This window comes from Aplysia californica, unplaced genomic scaffold (genome assembly GCF_000002075.1).
Source record: "Aplysia californica isolate F4 #8 unplaced genomic scaffold, AplCal3.0 scaffold00377, whole genome shotgun sequence".
Classification (NCBI taxonomy): Eukaryota; Metazoa; Mollusca; class Gastropoda; order Aplysiida; family Aplysiidae; genus Aplysia; species Aplysia californica.
This window is the reverse complement of record NW_004797647.1, coordinates 341,399-355,179: the sequence shown is the minus strand read 5'-3', so window position 1 is coordinate 355,179 and position 13,781 is coordinate 341,399. Positions and strand designations below refer to the sequence as shown.

At 40.4% G+C, this 13,781-nt stretch overlaps 1 protein-coding gene across 1 annotated transcript in view; it reads left to right on the top strand.

The window, feature by feature from the left end:
* Nucleotides 1-2,173: 2,173 nt before the first annotated feature.
* The window catches only part of LOC101851284 (cytosolic carboxypeptidase-like protein 5), a gene marked incomplete in the record, with an annotated part of 36,643 nt that continues 25,035 nt past the window's right edge, over nt 2,174-13,781 (top strand). Inside the window, 8 exon segments of the mRNA XM_035971106.1 lie at nt 2,174-3,448; nt 3,825-3,927; nt 5,948-6,119; nt 6,453-6,619; nt 7,514-7,694; nt 9,200-10,495; nt 11,623-11,747; nt 13,168-13,429. Of these exon segments, the coding sequence (XP_035826999.1) occupies nt 3,340-3,448; nt 3,825-3,927; nt 5,948-6,119; nt 6,453-6,619; nt 7,514-7,694; nt 9,200-10,495; nt 11,623-11,747; nt 13,168-13,429 (2,415 nt within the window).

The window sequence follows — 13,781 nt, the reverse complement described above, 5'->3', positions numbered from 1 at the left end:
ATCATTGGCAGTAACCTCTATAGAAAAAATGGAGGCCTCGAGATGGAGCCTCCCTCCGTTATGGTGTGCTGTTTGTGGATGAGGCAGCGGCGCCTACAGCAGAGTCCGATGTAAAGACACAATATGTGAAGATTTTCCCTGCGTTTGGGGTATTATTTGGAGAGTTGGGTTGTTGTTGTTTCTTTGTTTGTTTGTTGTTGGTTTTGGGTTCTTTTATTTTCAATGTTTTTGTGTCTGAGCACGATTAAGGCCTATTATGCATGGCCAGGTCTAATTTCATTTTTGCCGTAGCGAAGTGCCACGGAAGGAGGTATAGTGGTAAAGAATCAATCGCTGTGTCGGATCTTTTTCTGGAAATGTCATAGTTTCGAAATTCCCAAGAAATCAGTCTCCAAAGGGTTTAATAATTTTATCGCTGTTTTTGTGCCTTTCTTTTTTATTTAATATCCGAACAAGTGTTAAAAACACAGTCGTGGGCTGGGTTTTCAGGTGTTGAACTCTGTTTGACTACGCAGTATTCTTTCCCGGTATAATAATGTCGAATCCGGTTGCAGTTGGGTACACGTAGTATTGTTATGCCCGATCGGCAGAAATGCTTGGAAGCCGTCTTTGGCGGAGACAACTTGACCAATCAATAACATGCCATGACCAATGGAGAAAAAAAAGACAATTCATCAGATCAATCTTCATGCCAACTCTCTGCTATCATCGCCGAACCAGGACCCCCTACAAAGTGCAGAAAACTAATAATGTAACAACGTGCGAAATTAAATATTTATAGAAAAATGTTTTAACATTACGAGAAGAGACAAACAAAGAAACAAAGACATTAGACAACAAATGGGCGTCGAATCGAGCACGAAATACTTAGAGTGACAACAAATAACTGGTTTGGAATATAGTGGAAACCTGATATAACAGGGATTTTGGGACCAGAGAAAAAGTCCTGTTATGGCAGATCCCTGTTAAATCAAAAATGCAAGGGAAGTAAGCATTTGAGGACTAATCCAGCTGTATTTATTCATGGATAGTTCCGCTTGTCACACGCACTCACGAGCAGGCACGCGTAAGTGTAGCAAGGCTTAGGGCTGGATCGAAGTCTGCAGCACACCGCAGCCCTCTCTCGCTTTTCCCTCTGCGTGTGCTTGCAGTGGCTTGGCTTGCGTGGCCTTGCTCCATCACGTACTGCGTTACTCTTTCTCTCTCTCTCTCTCTCTCTCTCTCTCTCTCTCTCTCTCTCTCTCTCTCTCTCTCTCTCTCTCTCTCTCTCTCTCTCTCTCTCTCTCTCTCTGTCTCTCTTGTTATTGCCCATAGCTTTAATAGGGACAAAGAATAGAAAAAAACGAGTTTTTCAAAAATCCCTGTCTTTAACTGATCCCTGTTATTATTACCGGGTCTGGTATATATGGTTTCCACTGTAGTTATACGAATTGTGCAAAAACACCGGACCTTCATAAAGGCTTACAACATGCGATTCGATGGGTCCCATTTAAGTTAGCTCCAAGGCAAAAGGGTGACCAAGGAAAAGGTGGATCGATTGAATCAAAGACCCTCCAAACTCACAATGTGACGATCCAAAAAGCAGCACACCTTGCCCACGTCCGACATTTATATATCCCTCCACGCCTTGCGGTATAAGATGACAGAAAAGGTTTTTTTTTAATTTAAAAATAATAATAACTAAAAAGTAATTATTATTATCATAGCTCACTCAACAGTGTAACATGGGGGACGGAAAACTGAGCAGGTTATACGCTGCTATGAGGAAAAGACGAAAAAAAAAAAAGAATATATAATATAATAATATATTATACAATGAAATGAAATAACACTCTTGATAATTTGGCTAACTGAAGAGGTCTATTATTTAAACCTATACAAGAGGCCTACTTATACAATTTCAAGTTGGTACCATGTCGAATACCTGCTCAACCTAAGAAATACTCGATACCGAAAATACCTGCACAATTTTCGAACAGGTTTTGAAAAATTCCTTTGAACTTGTTGACAATAGGATTAAAAACCTGTGCAATTTTCAGCTACCCTGTAACTTATCATCGCGAACCGCAGCGAAAACGACTTTCTACGAGCTGTAACTGTAAGATTAAACCAATGAGCAGCTCGTATTAGGTCACATGGACAGCAACCATCATAGTTTACAAAATGTCGGACATGCACTGATATGCCCTGGTACAATCAACACTCCAGTCATGCGCAAGGGACGGTTGAGCTTTTTTCTTTATTGTCCATGGTGGACTCAGTGACAGACGAGTTGATACAAGGTTGAACCGTCTAATGGAACGTGAATAAGCAGGTGTCTTAAGCTTACGGTTTTTCTTTTCTGATCTGCCGTGCTGATCTGCGGTCACCTTTTTCTTTATCTATATTAGTCTATTAGTGGTATTAGTTTGTTCAACTTAAACGTGCCCTAAGTTTATAACCGCTATCGTCTGGTTCAGACAAACTTAAGTCTGAAGAGTTAAAGACTTAATAATTAATATTACCTATATCAAGTGTGCCTTACAATTCTTTGTCAAGTAATGGAAACAACAACACACAGCAATCTCCTAACACACAAACTGACTAAAAAGGTTTAGGAACATTTTTTTAATTTTCTGAACTTAGTCTGCTGTGCTTTCGCTTTTTGGACCAACTTTTATTTTTCATCTTTGCCTCCTCTGCCTCAACCTCCTGCTTAGAGTGTGCGTTCCCAACTCAGTCTCTGGAGTCACTGTTAACAGTTTTTCATACTTTTCAGAAAACGGGGCTCTTTGGAAATTACCTTCCCGTTTGTTTACTTGAAACAAGTGATTGCAAGGACAAAAGTGGCCTTGTAGGCTAAGTGAACCCTACCACATTAGCCAGTAATATTTTTCTGCGTTTTTTTGTATTAAACATGTATTTTGGCTGGATTGAACTTTGTTGGACCCACTGTGTTTACATGTGTGGGCCTATTAATGCTCACTAGCCATAACAGTGGGGGTTTTCAGGGGGGCTAGTGGGGGGTTTGAGTGGGGCTTTCCCCCCTGTTAGTGGGGGTTTTCAGGGGGGGCTGCCCCTGACAAAAATAATAATTTAAAAAAACAAATCTTCACGTTTACTTTGCAAATTAGATCTTCTATCAGTTTCAAAATGGCTGCCAATGGAACGGGAAGGCAATTTACAAAGAGCGCAAAAACTACAGGTGATCCATCTTCGCACCTGAGGACAATACATGAATGGACTTTTTTAAAAATACTTTATGTATCAATATGAACAGCCTTGACTGCTGTCAGATTTTGCAGCCTATGAAAAATATTTTGCTTTGCTCTGCCTGTGAACAGGGACATACCTGGCAAAATGGAAGCCAGGATTGGAGGCCTGCTATTCACTTCCAAGTTTGACTCGGGGAATTTAGCACGAGTGGAAAAAGTCGCAAGAGAGGATGAGGATTCTGACAATGGAACAAGTAAGTATGACAGAAAAAGATTGGCTGAAATCTCTTTAAACTTGTTTCTATATATTATATACCCATTTTTGCCTTCTGCTCAGGGAGATTATTCCATCACAATTATTTGACAATGACAATCTTTATTCATCTCACCGGGAGAAATTTTTGTCTTGGTCATTAACAATGGCAGTAGATGTTTCTTTGGTAAGCTGCCTTCATCTTCATCCAGTTGCACTTCATTAACATGCACTTATTCATAGACCAATTTAAAAAGCATTTTCTCCGAGGAGATTCATTGCTTCAGAGCAGAGGTGAATTTCATTGTAAGAGACTTTAAAATTCATTAAAACAAAATCTTCCAAGATATGATGGGTTTTGTTGGGGTTTTTTGCAGATGGGAACAATTACTACTCCACTGTAGAACCAAGACCTGACAGTGAGTTTAACGTCTGGACAAATCCTGATTGTGCTGGAACGGAATTCGAGAACCCGAACAGGTAGGCTTAATGTAACTTTTCCTCCGTTTTTTGTCTTTAACGAGTTACACCCAGAGGGTCTGGACGGGAAGTCCATTCCTAGATCATAAGCTAGGGGAAGTAACCATCTCCCGTGAACACATTTAAAAAATACTAAACAAATACCAAAAGTCCTGAAAAAATAAAAGTTAAAAAGAAAAATGAATGTGGCTTCAGAAAAATATAAATTTATGTATGCACAAACTGTTGGAAATGTTCTAACTTTAGATCTATTTGGGTGTCTGACCCCTCTCTCTCACTCTCAGCCTCGCGGTCGGACCCTAGATTTAAATTCTACAATTCTACATCTGACCAATCTGAATCGTCCCAAACTTTTCTTACGTTTTCATCAAAATCTTATTCATCTGATTAGTCATATGTTTGTTTTTGCTCAAAGCCATCGTTATTTCCTTTTTCAAACTCAGTTGTGTAACTTTTCAACAAGTCGAGACACCTTCGAAGTGTCGGAAACGTGATCTCTAATATTGTGGGGGGTTTTACTCATGCACCCGTCTTATGTAGGCCAACACATTTTATATACTTTTTTTCTAGTAGTCTTTTGCATGCTGAACACGAAAATTACCTTCATTTTCCCTGCAAATCAATAGTTGTTGAGTTATTGATGTTTGAAAATGCACCCCCGCCGCATTTCACAATGATTTAATGTTTTGACAATTAGGATTGATATATTTGCTTCAAAACAATCGATTTGCAAGGGTTTTAGTGGCCATACGTGTGTTCTACAGCAAAAATTATGGCAGTTTAGCCCTCAAATCAATGCATCTGTGTTTGGGTGCATACGTAAAAATTTACCCTAATACTAAAACTACTGGCCCCAAAAATTTTGTTGCAGTATCAAACGGAAGAAGAAACATTTTGCAATAACTACGCAAATCAAAATCTCGGCCACAGAGTCTCGTCAAGGCGAGACTTCGTTTCTAAAGACGCTAGGTCGGCGTGGGCACTTCCGAGCGAGTCATGGTGGAGCACGTAAGGAAATTCGCGGGCGAGTTAGGGTGTAATCTGTTAAGTGAATTGTGTTGAGTATATTCTGTTAGTTTGATTTTCCTTATTTGTCTGAGGAAGAGGGAAAAAAAGTGATGGGGAGGGTGTTGCTTGATTAAGATCCCTTGCTATGATTATAATTTGTAACATTGAATATACAGTTTAAGGTGATGATAATAATATAGATCTTTTCTACAGTAGCCACTTTGTGGTGGTTCTAGTTGCTTCACAATATAATAAAATTTCAACTTTAACAGCTAACACAATAACATGTTTATGAATACCGGTCCTTTCAAATACATATACACCTGTGATATACCAAGGATGTTCTGACAAAAGAACATATGTGAGGCAGTGTGGTGAAATCAGGCGCTTGTCAAAATGATGTAATTAAGGAAACCTTATTTTTCTGGCTGTACGGCAAGTTTTTTTTTTAACTTTCTTTTTTTGGGGGGCTCAATACCTTCTATGCCCATTTAAAAACACATTTCTGCATGGATTTTACTGAAAAGCGTTGGTTAAAGGTGCAAAAAATGTCAGTTTGCTGTTCCCAAAGACTCTCAAGCTTTGGAAGCGACCAGACTTTGGCCGCCATTTTCTCACTAATTTTTCCTCTGAAACCAGGCTACCCCACCCCCTTTACTCGTAAATATCTCGAGCTCTTTTCAAGTTAGATGGGTATTTTTTTCCTCAATAGTTAGACAAAAAAAACCACTTTAAGATGATACCAATAACTCCAAATGTGTAAAAATTGACGAGCGCCTGATTCCAGCGCGTTGTGCCACATCAAAATGTCTATCGCAGTGGCTGGTGATCAATCTTGTACAGAAAAAGAGGAAAGAGAAATGACCTTCTTTCTTATTGTCACGACACAATGTCCTCTAGATCTGAATTAAATTTCTTTGTGAGTCAAGGTTCTGGTTAGTTGTTAAGATTCTTATCGGTCAAGGTTCTCCTACTTTTTTTTTCTCTTCCAATTCGTTATCCCCTTCTCAAGGTCATGGTTCTACTTTGGCATCCGTGGTTGGAGCAGCAACAAGTTGATCAAGATCAACATCCAGAACATGAACCGCCAGGGCAAGCTCTACAGCCAAGGACTGTCACCGTTTGTGCGAGTCCTGCCTGGCAAACCCAAATGGGAGAGGATCAGAGACAGGCCATCATATGAGGTGCATAGCTCATTTAGCATGTTTTGAATATTTTTTTAAAGTTTATTTAAGCTAAAGTAGCACTTAAAGGGATTTTTTTTTTCAGACGTGAATGATTTAGATATGTATATAGCTTAACAATCAATTCAAGTTGATTCGAAAATAATTTTTGTGTTTATTGTAGTCCATTATATTGGTAAATTATTTATTAAAACACTTGTCTTTTTTCTGTCTTCTGCATTTCCCTTTTTGGTCTAGATGTAGGCAATTGAAGGCTCTTCTTCAATCCATGCAGTTTCTTATTTTGCCCTTATAATATATACGTAATAACATACACCTTTTTCCTTTCAACAGACTGTGGATGGGCAATTCATCTTGTCCTTCACGTACCGTTTTCCTGACTTACGAGGAGGAACTGTGTACTTTGCTTTTTGCTTTCCGTGGTCCTACACGGAGAGTCAGGACAGGCTGGAGGCCTTGGACAAAAAGTTTTTTGCTTGTTCTTCCTATACATCAAAGACGTAAGTGTTTATTGAGCCCACACTGAAAATATCATCGTAATGTCTTTTATCTGCTGATCACCAAATCGCTTCTTCAGAATTACAAAGTTTATCTGACATTTTTGGCTGTTTTGAGTTACGGAGACCATTAGATCAGAAACAAAATGCTCTTTCTGCTCTATCAAAATTATAAGAATATTCGGAGTCATTATCAAGATATTCAAAGGATTGCGTTTTTTTAAAAAAAGCTTGTATATTGTGAAACAACAAAATTTTGACGTCAGATTTCTCAAAACTAGGTCTTGAGCAGATAGAACTTTGAAATTCTGAGGTAGCGAAATGTCAATGTTAATGCAATTCCTTGTATCACCTGTGAAGATTATGTGAATGTAGATATGTGCATTTTAAATATTTCTTTAAAGCCTTTATAAGTTGTAAGCTACAAGAATGAATCCTAAAAAAGATACCTTTGAGATATGTGCTGTGCTTTATTGAACAGCCCTATTTTTGTTCTCACTCCCCATCATCCTCATTGCCAGAAATCAGTGTTGAACACATTTCAAGAGCACGTTGCTGACTCCAAATTAAATTAGAAATAACATTGCATACTCAAAGAGAAAAGAGATCATCTTAGACAGTGTCTTTGTAGTATAGAAAAAAACGTGCCGGGGGAGGGGGGGGGGGGTTACTTTGTAGGTGTGATTGTCTCGGTCAGGTGGCCATTAGAGCAGGTTCAATCGTACTTTAAATTGCATGATTTTATCACACACATACACACAAACACACTCACACACACACACACACAAACACACACACACACACTCACACACACACACACACACACACACCCTCCCCATCTCAACCTACCACTATCCTATCATGAACACTATTTGTGCGTGGTTTTGTTGTGTCCAGTCACAGTGAGAACTTGTACTACCACCGAGAGCTTCTGTGTGAGACGCTTGACAAGCTGCGCGTTGACCTGATCACCATCTCCTCGTGCCACGGACTCACCGACCAGGAGGAGCCTCGCTTTGATAAGAATCTCTTCCCGGACACAAACAAATCGCGGTGCAAGCGATTCAAGGGGAAGCGGGTGAAGAAACGTTCTCGTGTATTCTTTTCTTAATTTACAAGCTTACATCAACTGCTCAGTATAAGACCCTTGTCACAGTGAACTTTTCAAAAACTTTTAAAATGGGTATTCCAATGTAAAGCGCCTTGAGCTACTTTTTTCAAAAAGCGCTAAATAAATGTTATATATTATTATTATTATTATCAAAATAGCGAATGGCAAACCCTACACTATGCAGTCGAAATGTTCTATGGTGTTGCTCTTCTAATCTGGAAATAAAATTTTTGAGATTTAAACAGTAAAATGTACTTGATTTGGTGATAAATCGCGGGACGAACAGAACAAAGATATATTCTGCCACGCTTTAGATTCATTGTTTCTCAAATATTGGGAAAGGCATGGTGACTTCTTGGGGAAGAGATTGAAGACTGCTTCTTGTCAACCATTTCAGGAATAAACGTGCTTTTATGTACAAAAATTTGAAATGTGAAAAAAATTATTTGACTTAAATGTGCTTCTGATTTGATTTCCAACTTAGCAAGTAGGAAAACCCTTTGCTTGTCAAGCCCTGAGTTTATTTGATCTGAAAGTACTGCTATTTGGATGTGGAATTTTCTGATGTTGGTGGGGGAAAGACTCAAAGAATATTAACCCTATCCGAACGTCATGTTTTACTATCATATCCATACAACGTGGGGAACTGTGTGCTACCACTTTCCAAAGAGGAAATTTACTCGTTATTCCAATCCATACGCTTTGCATAGTAGTCTGTTAAAATGATTTTTTGAGAAATACTGAAAGTTTCAAATAGATCGTCGTACAAGAAGTATTCTAAAATGTGAAGAATACAACCCCGGGGGTACTAAATAACCCCAGGGCGTGCGGCTAGGGTTAATAGTCTTCTTCTCCAGTAGAATAAGAGAAAACTATACATCAATGCCCTTCTCTTGAGTTTCTTTTATTGCGGCAAGCTTTTATGAATTTCAGTAGTGATACAGCAATATATCCTTGTATAAGAAATACAACGTGTTGACATGTAAAATAGAAAGTCAAATGGTGTTATGGAATCCTATCCCTCTTCTGGTAGATGACTCTCATCACTTCTCAGTTTCTCTTGCACAGGCATCTGTAGTGTAGCAGTTACGCATTTTTCTGGTGCACTCAGAAAAATGAATTCAAGTCGTGTTTGTTTGTTTTTTTAATCAAGTACCTCTGTCTGTCTGTTGGGACGTTTTGTCACTCTCTGCTCAGAGTAGCCCTGACAAGCAGAGATGAAGCAGTCGGCCTCCTAAGTGATCTAAATTGTGTCAGTGAGGGTGTAGAGCTGCTACTTTTACTATTTCTATCATTCTTTCCATGGTCTGTTCTCTCCTTTTTTCCTCTCAATCCTCAGACAGACACACTTAAAGCTGCATGGTTTTTATTTATGATTCATTATTTTTTTTTTCCCATTTGGTTATGGGTTGGTTAGATTCATTACACTTGACTTTGATAAAAGTCCCCTCCCCCCCCCCTCCCTGTTTCAGGTGTTTGTTCTGAGCAGTCGCGTGCATCCTGGTGAGACTCCAGCCAGTTTTGTCTTCAATGGTTTCCTGGACTTCCTGCTGCGTGAAGACGACCCACGGGCCCGCCAGCTCCGTCGTCAGTTTGTGTTCAAGCTCATCCCGATGCTCAACCCAGACGGGGTCCAGAGAGGTCACTACCGCACCGACCCGCGCGGGGTGAACTTGAACCGAGTGTACCTGGATCCCAATCCGATGACCCACCCGTCGATCTACGCGGCGAAGAGCATGCTGGTTTTCCATCACATTCAGGAAAGGGATCAGCTGGAGGCCGGGGTCAACAACGTGCGGATTACTTTTCCCGGCGGCACAGTGGTTCCCGCACCCAGTGAGCTGCACCAAGTCATAACCACCCCTGAGATTGCCGCGCCAACGGGCGAAGACGAGGACAGCGGCACACAGCGGACGTACACTCTGGCAGCTCCGTCGGTGCTCGGACATCACGACGACCAACGCAGCAGTGACCTTGACACTCCCGTGGGCTCCCAAGACCTGGTCGGCCTCAGTCTACGCCAGCAGCAGCTGGTGAGCGCCAAGGGCGGCACCGCGGAAATTGTCTTCTCGGAGCACGCTGGCAACATGTCTTCCACCTGGGGTAACCCGCCCCACCCTCCCAATCACCACCTTCCTCCGCTGTCAGCGAGAAAATCTCACGAAGAGGGAGACAAACAGCTTTCGCCGACAGCCCGGCTCGAGGACCAGCAATCTCAGCGTCATCACCCTCATCCTCACTCTCACCGCAGCCCTCGCCCACATCGACCAGAAGAAACCGCCATTACCAACAATAATAATCAGACCCTTGCTCCTCTCTCAGAGAGCAAACCAACAAAATCTCCCAGGGAAATCCCAGTCGAGAAGGATCTAGATAAGCCACAAACTCAGCATAATCACCCTGAACACTCCCATCACCATCACCATCATCACCATCATCATCATCACCGCCATCATCACCACCAGGCAGAGTCTCAGAACAAGCATCACCACCACCAGCATCACCATCATTCCCAGAACCATCTTGAAGTTACCCAAGAAGTTCAAGAGGCCACAAAGCCGCCGTCCCCTCGTATATTGTCCGTGAGTCCTGCTCCAAGTCCCTGGCTGGGCAACATGTCGTACCCCACCCCACCAGGAGCCAACCACCCCGTCCATCACAAGCCAGCTTCTGTAGAGCCTCTTGACCTTGCCGACCTTGACGAGGGTGACCACGTTACCACGACAACAAATGCCGCACAGCATGGCTCATCAACAGGGAGTAGCTTAGTAAGTACCTCTGCCAGTGCTCACTTCTCCTACATTTGTCAAAATCTCTTTATTTTGTCACAAAGTTATCAATGTTTGCAGACCAGCCAAGTACTCCGATGACATCAGTGCTCTCTGATTATTTTTTTTAACATGCTCATGTGCTCTATAATACCTGTTTTGTTGTCTTTCCTTACACTATCACTGGATGACTCTTTGCTATCCTACTACTATTTACTTCATACTTCACGAATTTAAAAGTTACATAAATTTTTGCATCCCAACAAATTCAGTCATATGTTGTACCTATAATTTTGTCTTTCGTTTTACTATCGCTCTTTTGTCTTCTTCTTCTTTCCATTACCCTGCAAGATCTCAGGACCCACTCCCCCCTCAGGGCAGTGCTACTGACTGAAGTATCTTAAGCCATTCCCAAAGGGAGGAGGGGGGGGATTTTAACATGTTCTTATGCACAGTGGAATTGTAAATGGGCTGATTCATCAATGTCATGCTCATACTGTGCCGGAACAACATAGGGGGAACTACTGCTTCTTCTTTCCTCTTCCTGTTGTCATTTTTCCTCTACTTCTTTTGTATGTTTGTCACTCTCTTGTTAACTGCTATTTCCGGGGTGCCTTGAGAGTCGAAGCAGACTTAATGCTGTTGAGGGTAGAGAGGTGAGCAGAGTAAGCCTGATTACTGGTTTAGACACCTCTGTTGACATCCACCCCTTGACCTTATGGAGTTGCGAGCGCCGTAAAACCTGACTTAAAACTAAGATCTCACGGGTAGTGAACTGCTAGTTCTTCAACCAGCAAAGCAACTGGTTTTTAGGAATATGGCCTTTTTTCCCACTACCATCACTGGATGACAACTTGCTAGCAAATTCTGTCTGTCCCCGTCGTTTTATGCAAGAAAAATTCTGAAATTATGCAAACTGAGCCCAAAATGTGAAATTATGCGATTTTGTTAATTTTAACAAAGAATGATACAGGAAAATAATCAGAAATTATGTTAAAAAATTGTCAAATTTTGCTAAATTATGCAGGGTGCATAAAACCACTGGGACAGTTCTGTTAACTTCATACTCCCACGAATTTAAAAGAAAAGCAAATTCTAACAGGACAAGAAATTCTTTGTCCCAACAGATCAGCCTGTTTGAGCGCGGTGCTCAGAGCGACGCGAGAGGCCAGTGTGACCCCAGACAGGTGGACTCGGACCTCAGACTCAAGCTGTCCTCCCTGAACATGTCCGAGGAACTCAATAAGAACAGGTATTGCGGATGGATCTGTATTCTTATATGTACTAGAGATATATATATATATATATATATATGTATTGATGAGTCCTTGGGATTTATGGGAATAGTCACGAACTGAAAACCGTGAGGGTATCAATTTTGAATGTTTGTTGACCCGTAGCTGTATTTCTGTTCAATTGTTGGTTGATTATTGTTGTATGACTTCTTGCAATCCACACATTGAGATATTGGCGAAAAACCGACTCTTTGGTCAAATTGGTATATATTCTATGGATGCCATTTTTTAAAAGTATAACATGCCTTTTATTACTTCATACTTATAAATTGTAAAAACATCACCTGTAAGCGTGATGTATCTATTTCCATAGAGCTTGAATCCGAGAATTAACTCATTTTGTCAGCGCCCTTCTCAATTTGTTAAACACACACCACATCAGTCCACTGCTGCATCACTGGTAAATAAGATACACAATAAACAAATGTGATGCATCGTAGTGAAATCAGGCGCTCGTCAAAATAATGAACATGAAGAAACTGGCATTTTCCCGCAGGTTTGGGAATTTTTTTTTTAATTTTTTTTTTTTGGCTCAACACCTTCTATGTCCATTAAAGAACCCATTTCTATATGGATTTTATTTAAAAACATTGGTTAAAGGCCCAAAAAATGTAAATTATCAGTTTAAATGGACTCTCAAACTAAGGAAATAACAATTTTGGTGGCCATTTTCTTGCAAATTTTACCTTTTTAAACCAGGTGACCCCTATCTCCTTCAATTATCAATACCTCGACTTGTATGCAAGATAAATGGATTTTTTTTTTTTAATCCAAAGCAAGACAAATGAACAAGGCTTTAAGATGATACCTATAACTCCACAAGCACAAAGACTGACGAGCGCCTGATTCCACCATGTCGTGACACAAATGCCTTTGATGGCGTACCGAGACTCCATCATACGCCACTTTTCAAAATGGTGTGTGGCAGGGTCTTACACTCAGCAGTTGATTGTTGTCAGCTGATATGGTGACTAATTGAGTAATCGACTACACATCCTAGAGAGGATGTGTAGATTTATCGCTCTTGCCTATATTGTGCGTATTGTTTATTACAAATCTTTTGCTTCAATAAATTTTATTTGTCTTTGGTAATTGATATTGACATCAGCATGACTTAGATGTATGTATAAATAAATTTTCTGACTTTACTTTGACTCTTGTTTGACTCATTGTGGTATGGTTGTAAACTGTTCTGTATTTGTGTAATATGGTGTATTTATGTATGTATTTATGCATGTATTTATGTATGTTCAGATTTATAATTATGTATTTATGTATGCATATGTATGTTTGCCATTGTAAACCAAAGTGCCCTTCTGGGACAAATGAAAGTGTAATGTTATTATTGTCATTATTATTATTTTTATTTCTCTCCAGTGCTCTAAGTTTTGGACTGGACTCGGACAACGACGATGACACCTTCACGGACAGACTGGGCAACGAAGGTTCAGAGGACGAGGGCGACGCGGGGGGCAACGAGGGTGGGGATGGGACGAACGCTCCGCACCTGTGCGACCCAGCGCTGCTGCAGATTCCACCCCACGCCAGTGGCATTGCCGTCTACGTAGACCTCCATGGGCACGCCTCGAAGCGAGGATGTTTCATTTATGGGAATTTCTTTGAGCACGAGGATGTCCAAGTAAGTTTATGTTGCAGATCTCACATTGATTGTTCTACTGTGTTGTCTTGTTGTTGTTGTTGTTCTTCTTCTTCTTCTTTTTCTTATTGTTGTTGTTGTTCTTCTTCTTCTTCTTCTTTTTCTTATTGTTGTTGTTCTTCTTCTTCTTCTTCTTCTTCTTTTTCTTATTGTTGTTGTTCTTCTTCTTCTTCTTCTTCTTCTTTTTCTTATTGTTGTTGTTCTTCTTCTTCTTCTTCTTCTTCTTCTTTTTCTTATTGTTGTTGTTGTTCTTCTTCTTCTTCTTCTTTTTCTTATTGTTGTTGTTGTTCTTCTTCTTCTTCTTCTTTTTCTTATTGTTGTTGTTCTTCTTCTT